This window comes from Miscanthus floridulus, chromosome 12 (assembly GCF_019320115.1).
Source record: "Miscanthus floridulus cultivar M001 chromosome 12, ASM1932011v1, whole genome shotgun sequence".
NCBI classification, from domain to species: Eukaryota; Viridiplantae; Streptophyta; class Magnoliopsida; order Poales; family Poaceae; genus Miscanthus; species Miscanthus floridulus.
In genome coordinates this window covers 23,632,516-23,659,649 of record NC_089591.1, presented here as the reverse complement: position 1 = coordinate 23,659,649, position 27,134 = coordinate 23,632,516, and the positions used below count along the sequence as shown (strand labels likewise).

Sequence of the window (27,134 nt, the reverse complement as noted above, 5' to 3'; positions counted from 1 at the left end):
TTTGCTTTTATGAATTAATTATTTAATTTAAAATTATGAAATAAATCAACTTATTCCAATTGAGCTCAAAATTTTAGTAAAGATTCATCACATGATAAGTAAGTGGCAAAACAAATTTCATAATTTTTGGATAATTAATTGAGCCTAGAAAAATCATGGAAATCCATTTATTAATTAATTGAGCAATTTTCATCACATTCAAAAAGTACTGTAATTCAATATTTCATATTTTTCCTAAATAATATTCATCACAGAGAGGTCACACAAAAATTTTCATAATTTTTGGAGCTCTAAATAAATCTACACAAAAATAACAAAAACAAACACTATTCATTCAATTCTGAAAAAGGGAAAATCATTTTCAAACAGCACAGTCGCTGACATACGGGTCCCACCTGTCATCCCTAACCTCCAGCTTTGACCGCGATTACGACGGCGTTGACCGACGCTAACTCGCCGACGGTGAGTCTAACGGCGACGGCCAAAGTACCAAAACACTCGCAACAACATGGCGCGTTGATTGGAGACACTAGCTAACTCAATCACGGCACGATTCGAGGCTGACGCCGGCCATGGCGGACGCGGTGACACGGCAGCGCTACGCTGGCGAAACAAGGCCGGTAGAGATCAAACAAAAGGCACGGGAAGGTTCAGCAGCTCACCACGATCACGTTGGAGCAAAGAACGAGACCGGAGAAGCTATGGTGACATGGGTCGACGTTGACAGTGGTCACGGCGGAGCAGACTTCGTCGACGGCGGTGTTCCGGCGACTGCAGTGGGCAAAACGAGCAAGCAACAATGGATTAAGCACCACAACATCGAGACGAAGCTGTAGCTACACTGATCAAGGACAACGGCTCACCGGAGGACGCTGGCCACGAAGAGGCACCTGTGACGGAGAGGTTGCCGGCCGCGAGGAAGAAGAGTTCGCACCGCGGTTTCCAGGTGAAATCAGACGACCCAAGCTAGCTAGATGGATGCACAAGGAGTAGGCGAAACTACTGGGCGCTTTGCTGTGACAGAGGAGGCGCTGGTTCGACGACAAGGGCTCGCCGGAGATGAGCAAGGCGACGGGGAAAACAGAGCAGAGAAAGGAAAGTCGATGACGGCGTCAGAGCTTTATAGCGCGGCCAAGAGAGCGAGGAGACGACACGCAGTGACCTTCACCACGCCAGCACAAAGCCAAGGGCAGCCACAGGCACGTCTGGAAGACCGGAGAAACTACACCGGCGGTGGGGCGGTGGTCGTGGTACTGTTCCTCCAAATTATAGAATTGCCATCCGTTTTAAAATTCAAATTACTCCCAAATTTGTATAACAACTCAAAATTCTCCAAAAATAAAAGCTGCTCAAAATCCAAAGTTCTACAACTTTGCTTTTATAAGCACCCCCTAATTCGGTCTATATTTTGAAATAAACTTTTGAATTCAAATAGGGAACATTTAACGAATTACGCCTTTTCAAATTACTTCAAATTTTTCATAACAACTTTGAAAACTCCAAAAACAAACTTTGTATAACTTGACAAGCTCTACACTTTTGCTTTAAGACTCAACCCCAAAATGTGCTTAGATTTTGAAATGGGTTTTTATGGTAGAATTTAAATACTGAAAAATTAGGGTTGTCTTGAAAATTCAAATTTAAACCAAATTTTAAACTTGATTCAAACAATACAATTCAACACATTCCACATAAAATGTAAACTTATTTTAGTGTATGCATATTAAAATTTTCACTAAATGCCAAATGCTTTGCAATGCATATGATGACATGGCAGGTTTTAGTTTTTAAACACCTGAGGTGTTACACCATCCCAAAGCTGTACACGTCTGCCTTCTCCGTGCACTTGGCCGCCTCCTGCTCCAGCACCTCCAGGGCGTACCAGATGCAAGGGTTGGAGGCGGCCGGTGCAGTCCCGTGGCTCCAGGCAGTGGCGGACGTACCCGAGGTCCGTCCGAGAGAAAGGAAAGGAGTGTGGTGGAGAAGATGAGATCGTGCGTACGTGGACAGCCACGTCGACTGCTTGACACCATCTGGATTGTTTAGGACCTACATAGAATGAATTAAGTAGATTGGGGAGCCAATAGTGCGATTTTATAGTGTGGGAACCCAGACGAAATCAGCCCAATACTTTAAGTACCGGCTAATTTACTCAAAACAAAACAAGAGAGCACTTCTGCATGGCTGCATGGATAGGCGGCCCGTGTTTAGTTCAAAAAAACTTCCCAAAAGTGCTACAGTAGCCATCATATCGAATCTTGCGATACGTGCATAGAGCATTAAATGTAGATGAAAAAAAACTAATTACACAGCTTAGTTTGAAATCGCGAGACGAACGTTTTGAGTCTAATTAGTCCATAATTGAATACTAATTACCAAATAAAAACGAAAGTGCTACAGTAGCCAAATTCAAACTCTCACCCAACTAAACACGCTCGCAGTCGTGTGTGAAAGGATAAGCTCGATCGATCCCTGCTTCCCTGAAAAACAGAGTCCTGTGCTGCAGCAAAAGAAAAGGACCGTTGCATGGCATTGGCGCGCAGCGCACACTGGGCGTGAGAGAAAGCAGGGAGCAAAGGCTGACGCGGCTGTGCAAAGGCGCGGTAGCTCAGCAGGCGGCATCCGCCACACTTCGGGACTCTTTGGGTGGTGGGTGGGGTGGGGGGATTCCTCCGCCTCTGACACCGCGCACTGTTCATCTACTGTTTATGGAATCCGTTTTCTCTCCTTTTTCTCTCTCGCTGAAACAGAGGAGCTGCGGAGCCAAAAAAAAAAAAAAATTGGCTTATCCTGTTTCTACCTGCTATCTAGGCCCTACTGCTATCTGAGAGGACGAGGTTGAAAAAAATCAACTCTGATGAACAGTACCGCTACCCTCCGTATAGCCAATCACTGTGGGTGTTGGGGTCGAGCTACTAAAACTTTAGTAGCTATTAAAAGATTTAGTCATCTTTAATAATTTTAGAGTTACTAGATAGGACTAAAGCTCTTTTAGTAGCTTTTAGTTAATGTTTTTCTAAACGGTAAACGGTAGACAGTCGGCGAGGTCTCGTGTAGCGTTTAGACCGTGTACACGGCGTGTACACGGTTTTACACGGATTACTCGTTTTTACTTTATTTGTAAAAATAACTATAATAACCTGTGTATATATTCCTATAACATAGATAATATAGAATTACACAACAACGGTTAGTCCAATAATATAGAATTAAGAACCTAAGTGCTAGACCTAATAGCCTAAGTGCCTAATAAAATACTCCCTCCATCCTAAAATAAGTGCACATCTCACTTATCGAGGAGTCAAACTCTTTTAAGTTTGACTAAGTATGTAGAAAGTAATATTAATATTTGTATATTCAAATAATTTTATTATGAAAGTATATTTCACAACTAATCTAATGGTACTTATTACACATCATAAACATTGGTAATATTTTGAAAATAATTTATTTTCAAAATATTACCCAGTGTTCACCTACACGGCCGTGTAGACCGATTACACGGCCGTTTTTTACCGTTTACACGGCGATTCCGTGTAACCTACCGTTTATGGCCTAAACTGCACGTTCGGCTACCGAGTAGCGATTACACGCCGAGTAATCGGTCTACACGGCCGTGTAGGCGAACACTGCTTTTAGTCATAGCGTTTGGTTGAAAAGTTACTAAAATGACTAAAAGCTACTAAATTTAGTAGCTAGGTGTTTGGTTAGATTCAGCGCGTAAAGTTTTGAGATGTTACATCGGATGTTATATGAGAGTGTCGCATGAGATGTTCAGATACTAATAAAAAAATTATAGAACACGAGACGAATTTACTAAGTCTAATTAATTTATTTGTGTGGAAACTAAAGAAGGCCCTAGATTCAATGAAAAAAAATCCACTTCAATCTCAAATTCTCCGTGAAATGGTTGGAGAGAGAATACTCTACAAAGGTATAGTAAACAAAAGCAGCCATAAAAGGAGGCAGCAGCACGCCAGCACTAGCTAGCCTGGGCACGTCCACACAGACAGACGGCACCTATTGCCAAGCAGCCGCAGAGCGCTCTCATCTGATCTGATAAAACAGAGGGGAGAAGCGCTCAGCTAGCTCACACCACACGCCATCATTGCTGCGCTGCCTCCCTACGTTCGAGCACGAAAGAAGGCGTCTTTCCCTCCCATTGCTGCGTCTTTCCCTCCCATTGTCACATACAGCGTGTTAGGTGGAGGGGTGTGGCGGGGTGACGGTGAGGGATGCGGGCGGGGGCATACACCATCCATCAGTCGCTCACCGCCGAGGCGGCCGCGGTGCTCAAGCTCGCGCTCGCGCTTGCGCGCCGGCGCGGCCATGCGCAGGTCACGCCGCTGCACGTGGCGTTCGCGCTGCTGACCGGCCCCGCCGCCGCCGCGTGCGCGCAGCCTCTCGCGGCCTTCTACTCACCCGAGTCCCCGGCGGCGCCGTACGGTCTGCTCAAGCGTGCCTGCCTGCGCTCGCACCCGGCGCCCGGTGCGGCGTCGTCTCACGGCGCGCCGCAGCACCCATTCCAGTGCCGCGCGCTCGAGCTATGCTTCAATGTCGCGCTCAACCGCCTGCCCGCTTCCGGCCCGCACTCGCCGCCCTCCTCGACGGCGCTGTTCACGTCGCCGCTTATCCAGCCCAGCCCCACACTCTCCAACGCGCTCGTCGCCGCCCTCAAGCGCGCGCAGTCCAACCAGCGCCGCGGGTGCGTTGAGCTCCAGCAGCCGCCGCCACCAGCAAATGCGCCGCCGCCGCAGCAGCAGCCACTACTCGCCATCAAGGTGGAGCTGGAGCAGCTGGTCATGTCCATCCTCGACGACCCCAGCGTGAGCCGCGTCATGCGGGAAGCCGGCTTCTCCAGCGCTACAGTCAAGAGCAACGTCGAGGAGGAGAGCGCGCTCATGCCGCCACAGTCCCCGCCGCCGCCACCCATCCCTCCCCACTTCTTCATCGACCCCAGCATTTCCTCCGGCAGCAAAGGTGGTGACGGCTTCGGGCTGTGGCCGGCGCAGTTCTTGGCCGCGCCGGGCCCGAGCGCCTGCAACGACGACGTCCGCGCGGTCCTGGAAGTGATGGTCCGGAAGCAGGGGCGGCGAAGCAACCCCGTTGTGGTTGGCGACTCGGTGTCCATGGCGGAGGCCGTGGCCGGCGAGCTGCTGCGGCGCCTCGAGCGCGGCGACGTCCCCGAAGACCTCGCCGGCGCTCACCTCCTCAAACTGCAGCTCTCCTACGTGCACGTCCGCCTCATGAGCCGCGCCGACGTGAACGCCCGGGCCTCCGAGCTCCGCCGTAGCGTGGACGCCGTCCAGCTCCAGCGCGGCGGCGGGCTGGTGGTCTACGTGGGAGACCTGCGGTGGGCGCTCGATGAGGAACCCAACGACAACCACAAGGTGTCGTCGTACAGCCCCGTGGAGCACATGGTGGCCGAGCTCGGGCGCGTCCTCGACGACCTCCGAGCCTCCCGCGGCCGCGCCTGGCTCGTGGCCACTGCCAGCTATCAGACGTACATGAGGTGGCAGCAGCGGCGCCGGCGGCCGCTGGAGTCCGCCTGGGCGCTGCAGGCCGTGGTGGTCCCCACCGGCACCGGCCTGTCCCTCAACAGCCTCCATTCCTCATCGTCGTCCTCCTCCTCCCTCCCATGGTAAGCACCAAGCAAACCAGTTCCCAACCTCGAAACCTGCTTTCCTACATACTACAGTACTATGCTCTCCTGCGTGCTGCCACCATGTTTCTGTCTGTGCTCGTGTCCGTGTTCCCTTTTGCTCACTACTGTTGCATTCTTGCTCTGGCCCTCCATTCTTGCTCACGACTGTCTAGAACAAGCAAACGGACAAGCTGGTCAGGTCAGCGTGCATCTTGCAAGCTCCCCCGTGGGGCAGCATCCACCTGCTACACTACTCCTAGTTCCTAGTAACAATTAATGAGCTAGCTTGTCATGTAAACTCAAGGTACTGGAATCTTGCAGAGTTGAGGAACAAGAGATGCTTGTTGTTGGGGGAACCGGATGGTAGCCTAGCAGCCCTGTGATTTTTTTTCCCCTATCTGTACCGCGGGGCAGAGATTCCATCGATCTGAGGCCTGTTCGCTTTTTTTTTTCAACCAGCCAAACCAGTCAGCTAACAGTATTTTTTTTTCTCATAATAAACCAGCACCAACCAACCCAAATCAGCCCAGAAACCAACCAGCGAACAGGCCGTCTGTCTGACGAGAAAAGGGCTTCATCTGATGCAGCGACAGTGCCTGGCATCCTGAATCCGGCCCTCCTTTTGGTACACCGGGAGGACGCGTCAGACTGATCCGATGCTGCTGCGTTGCGTCCCTTTTCCTTGCAATCATGCTGCCTTTCACAAGTTCAATCACATTTCTGTATTGCAATGCAGAGTTGAGGGGAAATCTCTGATAAAATAGAAAGTTTCGATTATTCTGGCACTGGTGCTGGCTACCGGTCAGGGGAAAAAAAACACTTACGGAGTACTTCTTTTGTGGCCAATGTTGAAAATTGGACTATGATATTTAGGCCCCGTTTAGATGCAAGCCAAAAACCAAAAATTTTCAAGATTCCCCGTCACATCAAATCTTGCGACACATGCATGGAGTACTAAATATAGACGCAAAAAAAAACTAATTACACAGTTAGCCGAGAAATCGTGAGACGAATCTTTTAAGCCTAAATAGTCCATAATTAAACAATTTTTGCCAAATACAAACGAAAGTGGTACAGTAGCCAAAAGCCAAAAATTTTCGGAACTAAACGGGACCTTAGTGGTGGCTTGCTGAAACAGCTATCACAACTATCAGCCTGTTCGGTTGGCTGGTTCGTATCGTTGCTGGTTCGTGAAGAAGTACTGTTGGCTGGTTTATGTGAGAGAAAAATACTGTTCCGGCTGGAAATTTACGATCGTTTACGACAAGCCACAGCCAAACGAACAAGCTGTATAGCTGCACTATAGCAGCCGCTAAGCCATTTAGCATTTTGGAAAACTGAATATAATTTATAAGCTAGAACATTCATTATTCCAATTAAATTAACTGATTTCTCGTTTCAAAAATATGTAACTCTCACTTTTTGATGACTCCAAACAATCTTATGTTTGACTAAATATTTATAAGTAGTACTAATATTTATGATACCTACTAGATTAAGCTTGAAATTTATTTATATTATTATAATAGAACTATTTGAGTCTATAAATATTTATGGTATTTTTTATATAAATCTAGTTAAATTTGAAATTGTTTGACTCATGAGGTATTCTTTTTAGGACAAAGTGAGTATAACATCAGTAGTTGTCCAGAAGCCCAAGGCATAAACAAAGACTAACCAGACAATCAGATGTTGGTTGATTAAGTTTTTAACTTATTCTAACTTAAAAGAACATGTGGAACCTGTTTAGCGTCACTAAATAAATAGCCCCGACAGTGGCTGGCTATGCTTCAAAACAATCGCTGTTTAGCGCCGCTATTGCCTGATATAGCATCCATAACAGCCATAGCGTGAGAAAGAACAAAAAAGCATAGTGGGGAGAGGGTCCAACCGCTATAAGACCACTATAGCCTGCTACTTTCAACATTGTTTTTGGCTCATCTTGTTTGAGAAGCACTCATCTATAATCTAGTTGAAGGCTAGAAGCTCTATCATCTCTTTGTACCAGTACCGGTATTCTTTCATGACATGTATTTGTTTGTCCCTGCCTAGCGTAAGTGTAACACATTTGCTTTTGTCTTGATTAGAAGGGACTTCGCTGAAGTTTTGTGATTACTTGAAACTATTACTCTATTAGAGGACTAAAGTACATTAAGTAAGACTCGATTACTTGTTTGTTGGTCAATTTCTGTGAAACCTGTCTACTCTTATATAGTAGAAGCTTCGTCCTGATCTTTTTTTAGAATGATTGTGATGCGCTTATATTGCTTAGCATTGCTTTCTTTGTCCTGTCTAGTGCCAGTGCAGGCGTGCCTCCGGCAATGGTGACATCACAGCAGCTTCGGCAGAATCCTTTCGCAATGGCGGGGGCGGCGACTGCGTTTGCGGGCAGAGATGTGCAGGATGAGATGCAGCTGGTGCTCTGCACCGAGTGCACCAAGCACTACGAGAGTGAGGCGTCGCTCGTGAAGGCAGAGGCTGATGCGGAGGCCCCGCGTGCCAGCCTTCCGGACTGGCTGGTGTTGGACAGGCCACCGGCAGCCCAAACACCACACAAGGTAAGAAAACAATGACAATTGGATTTCTTGTCATGCCAAGAAGCTACTGATCTTAACAAGATGTGACTCCTAACTATGATTCTTTTGATGGTTTAGCAGAGATATCTGATCGAGTTGAAGACGAAATGGAGCCGGCTGTGCCGCAAGCTTCACCTCTGCTCTGATCCATGCTGCCCTCCGTGTCCATGGTGGTCTGGTTCTTGCTTGCTAATTGCCAGCAAGAGCAAGTCAAGCGTGGCGGGGTTCTTGGGCTTGGATGGCTTGATGGAGCAACACAAGAGCATGACAGGACGGTGGTCCCCGCCCTCACCGTCAAGGGGTCCTCGTTGGGGCCTGAGTCCACCGACGATGGGGCCAGGATGTCAGGGCGTGGCAACTACGCTTGCTCTCGGCAGCCACCCGCTCTCGGACTCGGCGACATCCGACAGCCGCGCCCCGGGAAGCGGTGATGGCTCCGCAGCGGCGGTGCGCGAGCTGGAGCAGAGGCTGCGCAGGAACATCCCGTGGCAGCCCGGAGCCGTCGTCGCGGAGATTGCCAAGGCGGTGGTTGCTAGCCGTCGCCGAGAGAGCGACGGTGCGATGGGCGCGTGGCTGTACGTGAAGGGGAGCGACCACAGCGCCACGCGGCGCGCTGTCACGGTGATCGCGGAGACGCGCTGCGGCTTGGCTGATCGCGTGATCTGCGCCGACGCGAGCAAGTTCAGCTGCGCGGAGGAGCTGTGCTCGGATGTTGTCTCCAGGGCGTCCGAGATGGGTGGCAGGATGCTGGTGGTGATCGTTGACGATGTCGAGAACGCATCGTGCGACGTCGCCGACTGCCTGGTCGCCGCATCGAAGAGCGGTTCTCTCAAGGATCATCAGTCCGGACAAGTACTGGATCTCTCCGGCTGCATCGTGATCCTGACGGCATCGAAGTTGCCCGGCGGTGACAGCGACCAAATAATCAGCCTGCGTCTGTGGTCGGAGGACGAGGCGTCGTCCGGCGCTCTCAAGAGGAAGACGGAGTCACCGCAGGGCGAGGGCAAGCGGGCACGGCACGACGTCGGGCTGGGTAGCCTTGATCTCAACCTCTGCGCCGAGGATGACCCAGACGAAGACGAAGACGAAGACGATGGAGCCCCCAGCGACATAACCGACGAAGGCGATTCCAGCGACTCGAGCGAGCACGGACAGCCCCACGGCCTCCTTGAGGCCCTCGCGGCCAGCGTGGTCACCCTCGACAAGGAAGGTGGCGGTGGCGGCGACGCCACAGCCTCCATCCGCGCAAGGCTTGCCAGGGCCATCGGCCAAGGAGGAACTGGGACGCGTGTGGAGGAGACGGCGGTGCAGGCGCTCGCAGCGGCGTCCGGACAGTTCCTTGAGGAGGAGCTTGAGAGTTGGACGGCGGAGGTGCTTGAACCGGCGGTGGCGGTGGCATCGGTCAAAAATGGCGGGAAGGGGAAGGTGATAGTACTTGGATTGGGGCCCGGCGGAGGGGTCCGGGAGACAGCAGGGTTCATGGGCTCGGTCCTTCCAAGTAGGGTCCAGGTAGACTGAGCTGTGCTGCGCATTTTTTTGCTCTCGTTTTGGAGAGGAGGAAGTTGTTTATATGTAAAGGGTAGGATTGGGGCCTGGAAATGGAGAATTTGGGGATCTATGTAGGGTTTATATGTATTCACCAAATGTCCTACTATTCTTACATAAGTAGTTTAGCAGGTTAATTTACTAATATGTGTGGGTGTGGAATGTGGATTGCTCAACTTGAAACTTGGAGTTTGGATCCACAAGTGAGCACGGAGTATCTCCACAGACTTTGTGGCTAGAGATTCACATGATTTCGCACTACAAGGGAGTATCATTCGAATGTTAGCATTTCCGTTCATGGGTTTGTGAAACTTTGAGTTCTGCTGCACAAAGACAATGAACCACTGCTTATCCGCAGATGATGTGCCAGCTACTCGTCCCTGACATGAGTGCATGAGAGAGGAGAGAGGACACGACGCGCGCGACGGGAACAGAGGGAAAGGGAAGAATATCGCTGGTTCCGATGCGTGCCGGAAAGCAGACGCGACGGCGGCGAGAGGACAAAGGAACACCCACTCCCCTGCCTGGCCCTGCGCGCTTTCTTTCGCTTTCCATCAGCCTTTCCTTTTGCCGGAGGACTTCCTCGGGTCGTTGTTCAGTCTCCGCCGGTTGCCGGCCGGCCCTGGTGGAGGAGACGGGCTACTTTTGGTTCTCCTTTCCCCGCTTTGGCCGCATGCGCGCAGGAAGAGACCACGCCTTGGGCGCGCCGCCGGGCGATAGGCCGGAGACGGACATGGAAGGGAAGTCCTGAGGCAAAACCATCCTGTCTTGTCCTGTCTCCATTTATTTTTTTTTTACTATTTTTATTATTGTTGGCAATAATTATATAGCAAGCGAGTTTAGGACTCATGCTCACTCAGTCGCATCTCATACAAAGTGTTGCTATGCGTAGTACTGACTAGATTTGTAAAAAAAAATATGAATATTTATATTTTTAAATAAATTTATTATTAAAATATTTTAAAAATCTATTTAATAATACTAATTATGTATCATAAATATTAATATTTTATTTTATATATTTAGTCAATATTAACTTCTTGAAAAGCGATAATGACTTTTTTTTATGGGACGGAGCGAGTGCGTGATTTCGAATATGTGTGCAGTCAAACTTCATATATAAACTTGAGAAAGAACTAATGACCTTTATATTTTAACCACTAACATACACAAAAATATTCATTTGTATCTCTTTAATACAGGACATGATGAAGAAGGATGAAGGAACTGCCGATTCTCCTAAATACAGAAACGTGTCCGCTCTTATCCCCTGCAGAGCTTCCGATCGCTTTTTGTGACCTTTCTAGCCTTTTATATGGAACTTCTCAAGCTGGAGGTGGATCCGTCCGATCTTGGCGTGTCTGATCGTTGCTAAGCAAGGTAAAGACTAAAAAGAGAAAGGCCGTGGCTACCTCGGTGACCGATCGATCACCTTTTCCTTTACCCTTTCGCAGTTTGATTTTAAACGCGTGCCTAGACAGCAGCAGCAGCAGCACAGTCGACGGAGGCCACTCAAAATCACTCCTCTACCAAACAATTATTACATTTCTTTACAAGACAAATTCCCTTATCTTAAAGAGGTATTGCGACACGGCCATGGGCACACAGACAGTACTTCCTCCAGGTGATTACATATGCTTCTGGTTCCTTTACAATTATTCCAAGCGGTAAAGATTTTGGTCTCGAAAGTGTTGGGCTGGAGAATGGCCTCTGAAGATTAGCTTTCAGACTTTTTCAAATCACTTCTCAACCTGATATAGAGGTATGACACGCATATATGTAAATGGCCAATGGGCAATTCAGTATAGAAGACAACCAAATGAGTCTCAGTGAAGAATGGTCTCAACTCCAGAATTTATTGAGTGATGTTACACTTTTAGAAGGGAGAGAAGGTTTTTTGGGCTCTTGAGCAATCTAGAAAATACTCAACTAGTTCCATATACAAATTGATGACTTCAGGTGGTGTGTTAGAGATACACAGTTGATGACTACGTGGAAATGCAACATCCCACTAAAAGTTAAACTTTTCATCCAGAATTCAATTAGGGATTCAACTAAAGAAAAAGCAATGGTCTGGTCCAGAGGAATGTGCTATCTATGATAAATTGGAAATCACTGACCATATTCCCTTTCAGTGCCCCATTGCTGTCATCCTATGGTCTTTTTTGAGTAACATACTTGGCTGGCTGAAATCGCCAACCAACTTTGCTCAGTTTCTTGTTGAGTTTGTCGAGGAAAAAAACGAAAGGTAACTCTTTTTATATGTGCAGGCGCGCCGTGGACAATATGGAAGACTAGAAATGACGTGGTGTTCAATAAGGTGTTGTCTTCACTGATGGTGATCATCTACAAGACCCTGATGCTGATCAAGACTTGTTGCCCCTTGCTGAAGCTGAGACCCGGGGTAGATGTTATGATCAACTGATTTCATCGAGCGCTTGTTAAGTCGTTGTAATGTCTCTGAATGCTGGTTGGTCTGTTTTCGGTTAGTTGAGTTGTTGGATAGAGATAGAGTTCATGAATGTTAATCTTCCGTTTTTGCTAAATTGTACAACTGGTAACCTCGGTTCCGGATCTTGGGCTTTCGTTACGCTTTCTAATAAAGCTGGGTGAATGGCTTTGATCTAAAAAATCTCAGAGCATAGCACACATCATTAACTTCAGCATGGTCATATTTTGTAGCAAGCATGACAGGATTTTTTAGTTTAATTCCTTCCCGTTTTTCATCCTTAGGTATTTGGTGGTTCTTGGTTTTAGCATCAGCTTTTTTTCCATTACCAACTCTCCCTCAGTTAGCTTGTACAATTTGCGCAATTAGCTTGTACAATTTACGGTAGCAAAGTAATTTTCCCCTTATATATTATATATAAGTGTGCATTTATTACTTCTACCATAGTGTGTTGTATCATTATCAAATTCCCATGGTGTGGGGGTATGACCCCGATACCCACATGGCTGTACATGGGCCGAGCCGCCAGGGGAGGTCGAGCCCACAAGACTGCGCATGGGTCATGCTACTAGTGGAGGCCCGGCTTACAAGGTGACGACGCGTGAAGCACGACAAAGGTCGGCGTGTCTCGCAAGACTGCGTGAAGATCCTCGGTGATCTAGGAAACCCACTCGTATATGCTAGATCCCGTAATATCTGTAACTTTCTATCTTGTAAATCGATCAGAATAGAAACAACAGATTTGTAACCATACCCCTAGGCTATATAAGGCGGGTAGGGACCCCCTCATTTTTCATCTGATCATACGTAATACAACTCACTGAAAGACACAGGACATAGGGTATTACGCCAAGTTGGCGGCCTGAACCTGCCTAATCGTTGTCTCTTGCGTTCTGTGTCACCGTCTGGTTCCCTCACGCGCACCTCCACCGATTCATCTACTACTGTGGGCATACCCCTCGGTAGACTGTCGACCATATTTCGTCGACAATGACGCGCCAAGTAGGGGGTGTGCGTGCTGAATTCATGGCGAACCAGATGGTCACCTTTTTGTGCTCCATGGCCCTTCTCGAGCTGGGCCAGATCTTCACGGTTGGATCTATGACCTGGATCATCGGCCCAGACAGCTACAGGGAGATCATGGAGGCGGTGCAGGATCACCCTACGTCAATCACACCAACACCTGCAATGACATCTCCGATCCCGATGTTCGATCGCTGGGTTAGGAGATCTATCAGTAATAACGATCTAATCACATCCATCGATCGGGTCACAGACCGATTAACGGAATGTCAGCTCCTCATGGATTCGGTCTTTGACCACGGCTAGATTCTGATCTGGTGATCATGGCTGTTCCAGAGGGGCGCACGGCGCGGCGCTGACCACTTTCTCGCTACCGGCCTACGCTTGGCCAACTACGAGGCCCCGATGGAGAACCCGCCAAGGCCCTATCCCTTCGGGCTAGAGGGTGCGGGATCTACGTACCAGAACGCCATCCACCACCTCTTCGATGACCACGTCGAGCGCAACCACGTCATCGACCTCTACATGATCGACCCGACTAACTCCAGTCAGCCCGCACCCATGGTCAACATGGTGGCTATTCGCCAGCTCTCGGATGATTCCCCTCTTCTGGCCGAATCTCTCCACAACGTTCTGAACAAGAGCCCCGACGATTATTCCGTGGGCTCAACCAGAACCGTATCAAGCGGCCCTACTTTCCCTCCGGGATTTGAGGGCATGATTTTCCATGTTAGTCATGACAGCGTCACCAAGGACGGCGAAACCGCTGAAGAGCGCAAAGCTCGTCTAGCGAAGAACGCTGATCACCAGCATTGTTGAGATGCAGAAGTAGCCCAAGGGGCCGATGAGGATGGTCGCGGCTGCCCTGCCATCAACATAATATGGAAGAGGCATTTGACATGGTGGGCGACCAACCAGTTTACCAGACTCCAAGTGCCAATCTAGCCATCGCTTTCAATGAGCTCAACAAACTCCCTCACACTCTAGAGGTTGAGAAGGTCCAAGCACATATCATAGCCATGCAAGTCCAAGTCAACGAGGTCCAGAATGATGCTCCATCTTATTCCACCGTGTTAGCTCGTAGCCGCCACTCTTGCCGTGATGAAGGAGGCCAGCATCATGGCGCCGAGGGCCCCTAACCTCAAGCTAGAGGTCCCTACCTCTATAGAGGATCCAGAGGCAACTATGAAGCTCTTTCACGCCACGATGGCCGCCCTCCATGCCCCCAGGGAGGTCGGGGCAACAACCGCAACCAGGAGGTTTGGTATGAACCCGCTAGGGTTGAATCCCAAACTTTTGATGAGAGGGCGTGGGATAACTCGATTAGTGGATGGAGACGATGTTCATGGCCCGACTACAGCCTTCCAAGCTACGCCTTAGCAACCGATACACCACCTCCAATGGCTGCCGTGATCTTGTGGAGCGCATCACCCGACAACTAGGGCACTCGTCCTGCAAGCAATCAAAAAACTAGCAAGAACAAGTACTGAATTTACTAGATGAAGATGAAGGTTTCAAACTCAATCTCAAATAAGTTGGGGGTTCTAGAGACAAGGAGACGAGCGGCTGATCTAGCACGCACGCTTACAAGCAAGTAGCGAGAGCTAAACTTAATCTAAACATAACCCCCACTGTTCTTAGTGGCGGCTAAGGGGTATATGAAGGTGGAGGGACGACCACCAGGGCGTTGGGGTCGTGCCCCATCCCTAGGATGTGTCCCTAATGGACCTGACTTGATACACGGCCCATTGGGCCAAACTAAGGCGACGGAGCACCTTTGGATAGAAAACCTCTTGGTAGTAATTTGGTCATTGCGGCTTCCTCAGAATAGATATGGACTTGATTCTAGATCCATATGAAAATAGACTTCATAAGGATTCCATGAAGTACTTGAACGCCCCAATCCGAGTCTGTATGTGACCGTGGTGATCATCACAAGTTGGAGCTGTCCTAGAGTCCAAATCCAGCCTATGCGAATCATTTTCCCTTTCGGTCCTCTCCTAGGTTCCTAACCAAAACAAGAGTGCATGCATCTCCATGGTCTAAATATGACAGACAGGAACTCAAGAGTGAACTTACTTGATGATTAAGTTGACGAGTATGGGCGCGTGTAATAGGACCAGAAACTAGTACTTGTGTCGGCGTGGATGTATCGTTGGTGTTGATGTCCTCATCAAGGTCAATCAATCCCTCCCTCGCGACCTTCGTGACCACATCAACGCTGGCACAGATGTCCGCGGCCACATAAAAAATAGCAGGTCTACACGCTATGAAGCAGAGATGGAGCATCGCGGCAATTCGACGCCGAACATGAGGGATTTGTTGCCCATCAGGCACCACTCCCTGCCAGCGCATCAGGACTTCGCCCCTTCACGGAAAGGCTCCAAGCTATTCGGTGGCCTGTGGGTTTCAAGGTTATTGGTGTTAACACCTATGACAGAAAAGGCCAACCCCGCTCAGTGGCTAACTCTATACGAGATCGCCATGAAAGTCATGGGTGGAGACGAAGACGTCATGGCAAACTATCTTCCCATCATGCTAAACCAGTCTACAAACAACTGACTCCTTAGCCTATCGAAAAACTCCATCCGATTTTGGGACAACCTCAAGAAAGTCTTCATCGACAATTACATGGCTATGTGTGAGTAGCCCAACGCCAAGTATGACCTAGATAAGCTTCATCAGTCCTTCGGGGAGTCCCTACGTGACTTCATCAAGCGCTTCTCAGAGATAAGAAATTCTATTCCCAACATCACTGACACCGAGGCCATCACTACTTTCACCAAAGGGCTCTGGCATGAGCAGCTCCATGGCAAGCTGTACCGTAAGAGCCCCACAACCATCTGCGAACTGATACAAACAACAAACGGATACGCCAACACCGAAGAAGCCAAACGGGCTACCCGCTACGCTCACCACCAGTGTTGTGACGATGACCATCGTGAAGACAGGCACTACGACGACCACGACCGCCGCCATGATGATCAAGACCACTGTGATGACTGCGACCACCGCCAAGATGACCACAAGCCCTAGCGTGACGACCGCCCAGAGAGCTCGAGAGGCAGACAAGGCCACTGTCACTGGCCTGATAACTCGATCAACACCGTCAATACCCATGCCAAGCGCACCTACAACATTGACTTTGGCATGCTGCTGGATGACCCATGCCCTATCCATAAGGATGCCAAGCACACCATGCAAGAGTGTAGAGGACTGAAGACAATGCTCGGTGGTGAATCATCGAAGAAGCTACGTCATGATGACAATGAGACCAAATACGGTCAAGGCGGAGAATGAGGCAAGAACAAGGGTCCCACCTACCAGAACCCCACCAAGACCATTGCCATCATCATTGGTGGGAGAACTATCTCTGAAGACAAGCAGGAGCAAAAGCTTGTAGGCCGACGCGTCATGTTGGTCGCTACATATGATGGCTCCGTCCCTGATCCCAAGTACCTCGACTAGTCGGAGCACCCGATTACCTTCTCTAGGGCCGATTAGTGGTTGGACATCCTGTACCTAGGGTGTTTCCCACTCGTCCTAGATCCCATAATCAAGGACGTGTGCTTCTAGAAGGTCCTCATCGATGAAGGGAGCCCAACATTCTCTTTGCCGGATCTCTAGAGAAGCTAGGGCTCAAGAAGGAAGGCCTCACCCCCATGGACTCTCCATTCTAGGGAATTGTTCCTAGGAAGGCATCCCTACCCTTGGGATAGATTACACTGCTGGTTCAGTTCGGCACCGCCAAACATTTCTGCATCGATTACGCCAACTTCCTCATCATCGATTTTAACACAGCGTACCATGCCATCAACGACCGACCAGCTCTTGCCAAGTTCATGGTCGTACTGCACTATATGTACCTGGTGCTAAAGATGCCGATGGAGTAGGGGGGTCCTCTCCCTACGCACCAACCTCGACATCGCCTACAGCTGTGAGAAGGAAAGCTTTGCACTCACTGAGGCAACTGGCATCTCCATCCGCATGTAGGACTGCATCATGACTTCATAGCTGATCTCTTCGGAGGACCTAGAGATCCCAACCATGGAGGCCACCCAAGCATCAACCAAGTCTAAGGAGGTGAAGGAAGTGGCCCTCATCCCTGACGACCAGTCTAAGACTGCTCGGATCAGGGCTAGCCTCGAACCTAAATAGGAAGATGCGCTCGCTAGCTTCCTAAGGGAGCATGTCGACGTGTTCGCGTGGATACCTGCGGACGTACCCAGCATGCCTCAGGAGCTGATTGAGCACTCCTTAAACATCTCGGCGACCGCTAAGCTGATCAAGCAGAAGCTTCGATGATTCACGCAGGACAAAAAGCAGGCCATTAGGGAGAAATAACCCGGCTCTTAGCTGCCGATTTTATTAAAGAGGTGTATCATCTAGAGTGGTTAGCCAACCCAGTTCTTGTAAGAAAAAAGAATAAAGAATGAAGAATGTGTGTTGATTACACCAATCTCAACAAACACTGCCCTAAAGACCCCTTCGGCCTACCTCGCATTGACGAGATCGTAGACTCCATGACCAGCTATGAGCTCGTGTGCTTTTTAGATTGCTACTTTGGTTATCACTAGATCGTGTTAAAGGAAGAGGACCAGATCAAGACATCATTCATCATGCCCTTCGATGCCTACTGCTACACAACCATGTCCTTCGGGCTCAAGAACGCAGGTGCGACCTATTAAAGAGCCATCTAGCGCTGCCTCAAGGACCAAATCAGGAAGAACGTCGAGGCTTATGTCGATGACATGGTGGTCAAGTCTAGGACCGCTGACACCCTGATCGCCAACCTCACTAAAGTTTTCAAAGCCCTAAGAGTATACTGATGGAAGCTGAATCCCACTAAGTGCATTTTTGGTGTTCCATCTGGTATTCTGCTAGGCAACATTGTGAATCACCACGGCATCAAAGCCAACCTAGAGAAGATAGCGGTGGTGACCAACATGAAGCTACCGACCTGCGTCAAGGATGTCCAGAAGCTAATGGGGTGCATGGTGTCTTTAAGTTGTTTCATATCTCATCTGGGCTAAAAGGGACTCCCCTTCTTCAAGTTAGTAAAGGCTCAAGAGAAATTTGTCTAGTCAGAGGACATTAACAAGGCATGACAAGGCATTCGCTGAGCTCAAGTGGTTCCTCACCACACCTCCGATCATGACCGCCCCCCCAAAAGATGAAACCATGCTAATCTACATCATAGTGACCAACCAAGTAGTCAGCATCGCCATCGTTGTTGAATGAGAAGAGGCCAGATACGCATACAAAGTCTAGTGCCCAGTCTACTTCATCAGTGAGGTCCTAAATGAGTCTAAGACTCGCTACCCATAGGTCTCAAAGCTGTTGTACACCATCCTGACATCCTAGAAGCTCCATCACTACTTTGATGCCTACCACATAGCAGTAGTCACTGAGTACCCGCTCGATGACATCCTCCGCAACAAGGAAGCCAGCGGTCGCATGATCAAGTCATAGGCGCTCGCCGACTTCATTGCCGAGTGGTCGAATATGCAGACTCCTATCCCGATCGACCACCCCGAGCACTGGACCAAGTACTTCGATGGGTCTCTCAACCTCGATGGTGCTAGGGTAGGCATATATTTCATCTTGCCATCAGGGGATAAGCTTCGCTATGTCCTCTGCCTACACTTCTCAACATCAAATAATACTGCTGAATATGAGGCGTCACTTCATGGTCTTCATATAGCTATCGAGCTCAGCGTTAAACACCTCCAGGTGTACGACAACTCCTTACCCATGATCAATTAGCTCAACAAGGATTAGACTTTGCACCAATGAGAAGTTGGACGCTTACTGTGCCGCTAAAAGGATCAAGATGCCCAAGAGGGGGGGGGGTGAATTGGGCTAATTCTAAATTTCTTTACAATAATTAAGTCCTACGGTTAGCCCAATTAACACCTTGTGCCTAGAAAGTGTTTCTATTGATCTACCATACAAAAGTTTAGCAACCTATGTTCCAATCCTACTCTAGCATGGCAATTCTATGAATGTAAATGATAAGAATTGAATTGCTCAAAGTAAATGCTCAAAGTAGAGAGAGAAGGAGGAACACGACGGTGTTTTGCAGAGGTATCAGAGAGTCACCACTCCCCACTAGTCCTTGTTGGAGCACCCACATAAGGGTGTAGCTCTCCCTTGATCCACGCAAGGATCAAGTGCTCTCTACAGGTTGATTCTTTGACACCCCGTCGCGGTGAATCACCCACAACCGCTCACAACTTGAGTTGGGTCATCCACAAGCTCCGTCGGATGATCACCAAGCTCCCAATCACCACCAAGCTGTCTAGGTGATGGCGATCACCAAGAGCAATAAGCACGAACTCTCACTTGACCACAACAAGCCTAATGAGAAGGGTGGATGCACACTTTGCTACTCTTGCTTTCACTAAAGGGCTCTCTTTGGGATTCTCAAATCTCAATCAACTCACTAGGACCTTGCTCTTCTTGGAACTCTCAAAGGTGTTTCTCAGCTGTTGGAATGAGCAAAAGTACCCCCCACACACAAATGGAGGAATTATTTATAACCATGGCTAAAAAATGAACCGTTATGTGCCTCTACGGGGTGACCGGACGCTTTGGTCATGTTGACCGGATGCTCAGTTCAGTTCTCCCCGAACTCCAGTGTTTAAGTTATGACCGGACACGTCTGGTCATGATTTTCTCTCTCTGGAACCTTACTGGAGTCGACCGAATGCTGGGACTCAACGTCCGGTCACTTCACCTCTCAGCGTCCGGTCGCACTAGACGATTTCACCTTAATCAAATGAACTGACTGGACTCTGCGCCAGCGTCCGGTCACCCCAGAGCCAGCGTCCGGTCAGTATTTGACCCTCCATTCACTTTCAACTCTCGATCATATGTGAATGAAGTTTGCTCCAATGGATCTAAGGGCTTTTTAGGAGCTACCTAGTGCTAGATTTAGCAAGTGTGCACCACACCTAACTCACTACACTCACCTAGGTCAAGCTACCCATCCATACCCCCCTTAATAGTATGGCCAAAGGAAAAACAAAGTCCTAAACTACTCTAAGTGTCTCTTCAACTCCAATCGACACTTAGAACTAGTCCATCCTTAACCTTGTCATCAATCCTTTGAAAATCGAAATGATTTCCATCATAGGGGCATGACCACCATGATAGCCCAATCGATCTCCATTAGCATGACCTAACTTAATTGCCTCTGTAAAACACACGTTAGTCACAGTAATCACGTATTGTCATTAATCACCGAAACCTAACTAGGGGCCTAGATGCTTTCAATCTCCCCCTTTTTGGTGATTGATGACAATACCTCCTCGAGTATGTGAAAGAGTTGAGGTTTTTAACATGCTTGGATCACATAAGCTTTTGTCAATAAGAACAAAAGAGTTAGGCAAGCTTATATGACCTAAGCCAACATAATGTACTCCAAAGGTATGAAATAAGCATGAGTACAAGTAATAAAGCTCATTTGCATCGGAGTTAAACGCGGAAGCAAAGCAAATGAGCATAACACATGTGATATGACATATACAAGATTCAAAGTAGAGAGCACACATGTCAAATATCACGATCACGTAGATATCACTGTCACATAAATATAGTTTGATGCGTAAAAGTAAACACACGAATGCATAATAATGTATCACACATAAAAACCAAATAGAATACTAAGCTCCCCCTAAGTCGCTCCCCCTAAGTCTAACATACTCGATCCCTCTCCCCCTTTGGCGTCAAACACCAAAACCTAAGGGTCGGTCGACGGTGCTGCAGCGGACGAGTCGGGCGCTGAGGTACGAGGATCGAGTTGGAACTATGTGCCATCATCATCTGATCTAGAGCTCTGAGCAGTTTGACCCTCTGTAGCTGGAAGTGATGCTAAAGTGGTCTGGGTCGGATCTATAACTAGCACTGTCTGCTTTGATGATGCAACAAATGAAGGGAGTGTCTCTGTAGTCTCGATAATAGGTGCAACTGTGGAAGGACCTAAGACATGTAGCTCTAGCAGAGTAGGATGCCCTATAAACTCACTAAATGAAGCACCAAGGCTCTTAGAAACTAAGGTGAGCACTAACAAACTCTGAGGCAAAGTAAAGCCCATATGAAGAGGAGTGAATTGTGGGGCTAGCACTGGCGAAGCAAACCACTAGGACACCTGCTCTGTAGGTGAAGGAAACTATGGCGCTGGAGGTCCCTGACTCTGAAGCCCACTGGGCTCTAAAGCTAGAGTCATAGAAGTGGTGGCAGGCTAACCAAGCTGGGGCGAAGGCTATGGCGGTGGAGCCCCAATAGCTGTCACAACATGTTGCATAAACCAAAGTAACTGCTATTGCATGAGAAGCTGATGTTGATGCATGGCCTACTACTACTGCTGTATAGCTTGCTGCTATTGCTGGATTGCCTGCTACTGTCACTGGAACTCATCCTGCCCAGTCTGGAACTGTGCGAAAGTAGCAGCAGTCTCCTGAGCCTGGTGAGCCTGATCCTGCCTCATCCGCTCAAGTATGGCAAGTAGAGCGGGGTCTATCTGTGGTGTAGGTGGAGCTGAACTAGAGCTACCGGCCTCATAGTCATGTCATTGTGGAGGCATCTGAGGGATATCACGGTAGTCCTCGTCTGAGCTGTCACTGGGGTCGCTCTCGACCATCCCCTCCTGTTGAGCATCTAACTACTCCTCCTCAGTAGCTGCTATGCCCCTCATAGTCTCATCCTACTGGGCTGCAGTCTCTAGCACCTCTGGATGACGGCGCGGCTGGCTAGGAGTCCTCACTACACTATGGCGAATCATCTGAGTCATGTTGTATGTAGGGAACTCTGTAGTAGCACCACTATACTCTACTAGCATCTCAGATGGCCTCATAGTAACTACCTGGTGGATTAAGAATGTAATCCAGTGAGCATATGGCAGCTGCCTATGACCCCTGAACCCCTCTACAATAGTATCCTCCATCTCTGATAGAAGGAGATCCCAAATATCAAACACTATCTATAACCATAGCTATATGCGAGTCAAGCCCTCGCAATACCCCATCATCGGAAGCAGTGTCCTCCTCATAATAGCATCAAGCACTCTAGCAGTAGAAGTGAGATCACTGGGTGTCCTGCTCGACCCCTCACCAAAAGGCTCTATGAAGCAATGGCGGACTAGATCTATAGGAGGCACAAGACCGCCATGAGGGCATCTAGGAGGCGCTGTCTGTCCATAGAAAACCTCCTGAAGCCGGATGGGCTACTCCTGAAGCCTGAGTATCTCTCTGACCCTAGAGCTCATTAGCCTATAATCTCTGCCTCTGAAAGCAAAGTGAATGAATCTGTGCTGCGGGTCAATCTAGAGTATAGCATAGAACTGATGGACCCAAGATGGAACATATAAGCCTGTCTATTCAAGTAAATCTGTCAGCCCTGGCAGGTAAACTAAGTAAGGACAAATATGCTCTCCAGCTGCTGCTACAATGGACTTAATGTTGCACACCCTCTGAGATCTGAATATAGCCCCACTATTAAGATATGCATTATAAAAATCTTCCTACAGTGGTGTGTAGAAGCCCTCTGAGCTCAGTCATCCCTCCTCGGTAGGAACCACTACTCAAAGTCCACAAATCTGAGCTGCTGCATCTACTTGGCCGTGGCGGCCCTCAAATCTAGATGAGTCACTAGAGGCAGACCCTATGGTCTAGGCGGTGAACAAGAACCCCTCCGCTGTGTCTCTAACCTTGGTGTGACTAGAGCACGGGTATGACTAGAGCAGCGAAGCTATGGCTGAGGTGCTTGCTTTGTCTCCTCGGCATGCTCTCCCTCCTGTGTCTGCTCCGTTGGCTGTGGCTGCTGCTGTGACTCCCCCTAAGACTGAGACTCATCAATAGCCATACACTGTCCTCCAACCATGACAGTCCCAGCTAGACCACCATGACGGCGCTCAACCTGCTCAAGTGCAGCCCTCATAGATGGAGAAAGCTGATCTGCAATAACAATACCACTTCAAGCACCTCCTCTCTCTACGCGCTCTATGACCTCTACAACTATGGCTGCTCTCGCTATATCTGCATTAGGGTACTTGCACTTCTTTGTCGCTAACTTCTTCTTCGCCTTGCCTTTTGCATCTATAGGCTGGCGAGGTAGGGGCCTCGGATCCTCATCACCGGGACCACCTCTGACATTCCTGACATGATCCATCTGATGGATCTAAAAAGAATAACTGCCGCTGACAAAGATCAACTGTCAACTGTCACTTCCAAGGCTTGGCCTCGATCCGTACTTGCAAGCTTGGCCCCGAGTTGACTGTCAACTGCCACTGAGACCTTAGAAACACTGACTCGGTGCATGTTAGAATATATTGGATTTATAAATAATTACAACATATCTAGAGATATGAAACCCTAAGAAGCAAGCAATAGGTACGGAATTGAAATGAGGGCTTACAACCTGATGAGCCGACGAATTGATGAGAAGAGGAACAACACATGGGGAACCACTGGGAATCCTCGGGTTAGGGTGCGTTGGTCGGCGTGGATCGGCCATGGAGATCTAATGTGGGCACTAGAGATGCTCATGAAGGCGGTAGGGAAGATCCAATGTAGGCACTGGAGCAATGCTGCATGGCGTGGAGGACAGCTAGGGTTCCGGTGAGTCTAGTGACGGTGCTGGTGCGTGGATGGTGGAGCTAGGGCACGACGTGAAATTGCTGTTGGCAGCGCGACGCATGGAGCATACAGTGGCGCGTGGGCTCGAGGAGGTGCGGTGCGGCATGGTGGTGTGTGGGCACTGGCGCGAATGGGGAGTGGCTACAGATAGGCAATGGTGGAGCACGACAGCGCGGGAGGTGACGTAGCGGGCGACGGCGCTAGCGTGGATTCGGTGGCTAGGGTTCGAGCGATGGAGGCGTGGCAGCGATGACGGTGTATGTGGCTTTAGGTCTCGACACGACATGATTTATGGTGGCCCCCGATGGATTAGAAAAGGAAATAGAGAAAAGTCCAGAAACCGCACGTTCCCTATTGACCGGATGCTCTGGTGGCAGCGACCGGACGCTGCGACCCAGCGTCCGGTTGATTCCAAAGAGGTCCAAAACCCTTGGAATTGTGACCAAATACGTCCGGTGAACACCGATCGGACGCAGCCAGAGTCTGGTGCAAGCAGTGTCCTTCGTCTTCGATTGACCAGATGCTGAACCACCATCTAACCAGACACTGAACAACAGAGTCTGGTCACTCCATCGCAATAGGTTCACCTCCTGTGAACTGACCGGACACTGTACTTCAGAGTCCGGTGCAGCGTCTGGTCACTCTTTTTCCAGCAAATCTTCAAAGTCCTTCATGCTGCCTATTCCCAATCAAGTCCCAACTTCAATAAGATCCAAATAAACACCAATTGGGACTGATGTGAGTGACCTCTCTCAAACCCTCTATTTTTCAAAATATTTTTGCTTAGGCTATAATTCTTTTTAGGAAAATAGGCAATAAGAGGGCAATTAAAGATAAACGACAAAACAACATTCATGCATATGCAATGTAATACTTTAAGGTAAATCTAGTTGCTTGTCAAGTTTGATCCAAGGTTAAGCTTCTTCACACACTTTACGGCGGTTATCTTAACCATGTTAGAAAGACCTATATGTATTACCAAAAATTAAACATGTTGTATATTACAATGCAATGCAAGGAACAACACAAGTTCATTTTTAGTGAAGTTACTAAAATCAAGAACATTAAGCTCATTCTACAATCGACAAAAAGTCGCCTCATCTAGCGGTTTAGTGAAGATATCCGCCAATTGATCCTCGGTCCTTACACCTTCTAATGAAATATCATTCTTTGCAATATGATCTCTAAGAAAGTGATGGTGGATATCTATGTGCTTAGTGCGAGAGTGTTGAACCGGATTATTTGCAAGTTTTACCATACTTTCATTGTCGCACAAAAGAGGTACTTTTTCTAGAACTATACCATAGTCTAGCAAAGTTTGTTTCATATAAAGAATTTGTGCACAACAAGCACCCGCGGCAATGTATTCCGCTTTGGCGGTGGACAAAGCCACACTATTTTGTTTCTTGGAGGACCAAGACACAAGTGATCTACCAAGCAAATGACACCCTCTAGATGTGCTTTTTCTATCAACTTTGCAACCAGCATAGTCCAAATCGAAATAGCCAACTAATTCAAATATAGCTCCTTTGGGATACCAAAGGCCAATGCTTGGTGTGTGCTTAAGATACCTAAGGATTCTTTTAATGGTAATCAAATGAGTTTCCTTAGGATTAGCTTGAAATCTAGCACACATACACACACTAAACTTGATGTCGGGCCTAGATGTGGTTAAATATAGCAAACTACCAATCATAGAGCGGTAAAGAGTTTGATCAACCGTGTTACCTCCCTCATCTAGGTTGAGATATCCATTAGTTGGCATTGGTGTCTTGATTGGCTCACATTCATCCATCTTGAATCTCTTGAGAAGATCATTTGTATATTTCTCTTGAGAGATGAAAATCCCTTCTCTCATTTGCTTGACTTGAAAACCAAGAAAGAATGTAAGCTCTCTAATCATTGACATCTCAAACTCTTTCGACATCAATTCACCAAACTCTTTGCAAGAATCTTCATTTGATGATCCAAAGATAATATCATCAACATACACTTGACAAATGAAGATATGCCCATCAAGCTTCTTGGTGAATAGTGTGGTGTCGACCTTCCCAATGGTGAAGCCCTTCTCAATGAGGAAGTCCCGAAGGCGCTCATACCAAGCTCTTGGGGCTTGCTTAAGCCCATATAGTGCCTTCGACAACATATAAACATGATTAGGATATCTAGGGTCTTCAAACCCAAGAGGTTGATCAACATAGACTAGTTTATTAATAAAGCCATTTAAAAATGTATTTTTCACATCCATTTGATATAGTTTCATTTCATGATGTGATGCATATGCAAGGAGGATATGGATGGCTTCTAGTCTTGCAACCAGTGCAAATGTCTCTCCAAAATCCAAACCTTCAACTTGAGAGAACCCCTTTGCAACTAGTCTTGCCTTATTCCTCACAACTACGCCTTGATCATCTTGCTTGTTGCGGAACACCCACTTTGTTCCAATGACTCTTGCACCTTTTGTCCGCTCTTCAAGAGTCCAAACTTTATTGCGGGTGAAGTTGTTCAACTCTTCATGCATGGCATTTATCCAATCCGGATCTTGAAGAGCTTCTTCTACCTTAGTAGGCTCAAAGCAAGAGACAAAAGAGTGATGTGCAATAAATGAAGCAAGTTTTTGTGAGCGAGTCATTACTCCCTTTGATGGACTCTCTATGATGAGATCTTGTAGTAGAGGTGTGTTTCTTCTATTGACCACTTGAGGAGGAGGTTGTGGAGCATCAACATCTTGTGCTTGTACCACCATTTGATCATGGGAGACATGAGTGTCTTCATTTTCTACTCTCCCATCTTTATCACCATCTTGGGGCACATTTGATGAAGAAGGTGTATCAATTACTTGTACATCATCTTCATCATCTTTAGGCTTGATGTCTCCAACCAGAATGTTCTTCATAGCCTCCCTCAATGGTTCATCACCTATATCATCAAGATTCTCATGTGCTCCTTGGAAGCCATTAGATTCATCAAATTCCACGTCATATGTTTCTTCAACCAAGCTGGTGACAGGATTAAATACTCTATATGCTTTGGACTTTGATGAGTAACCTACAAGAAGACCAATATCACAATGTCTTTGAAACTTTACTAGGTGTTGCCGCTTCTTGTAGATGTAGCATTTGTAACCAAACACCCTAAAGAAAGAGACGTCTGACTTCTTCCCATTGAGCAACTCATAAGGTGTCTTGCCAAGAGACTTTTGAAGGAATAGGCGGTTGGATGCATAGCATGTGGTGTTGATAGCTTCTGCCCATAGAGCT

General features: G+C 48.1%; 1 protein-coding gene across 2 annotated transcripts; it reads left to right on the top strand.

Moving 5' to 3' along the window:
* The first annotated feature begins 4,029 nt into the window (after positions 1-4,029).
* On the top strand, positions 4,030-10,037 carry LOC136497657 (protein SMAX1-LIKE 4-like). 2 transcript variants are annotated; one of them, XM_066493501.1, is made up of 3 exons: positions 4,030-5,641; positions 7,941-8,202; positions 8,302-10,037. In XM_066493501.1, exons 1-3 carry the CDS (start codon positions 4,236-4,238, stop codon positions 9,736-9,738), a joined length of 3,105 nt encoding a protein of 1,034 aa, XP_066349598.1. In that variant the 5' UTR covers positions 4,030-4,235; the 3' UTR covers positions 9,739-10,037. The 2 variants fall into 2 exon arrangements, with proteins under 2 accessions (XP_066349598.1, XP_066349597.1); XM_066493500.1 differs by having other exon boundaries at positions 8,299-10,037.
* The last annotated feature ends 17,097 nt before the right edge of the window (positions 10,038-27,134 follow it).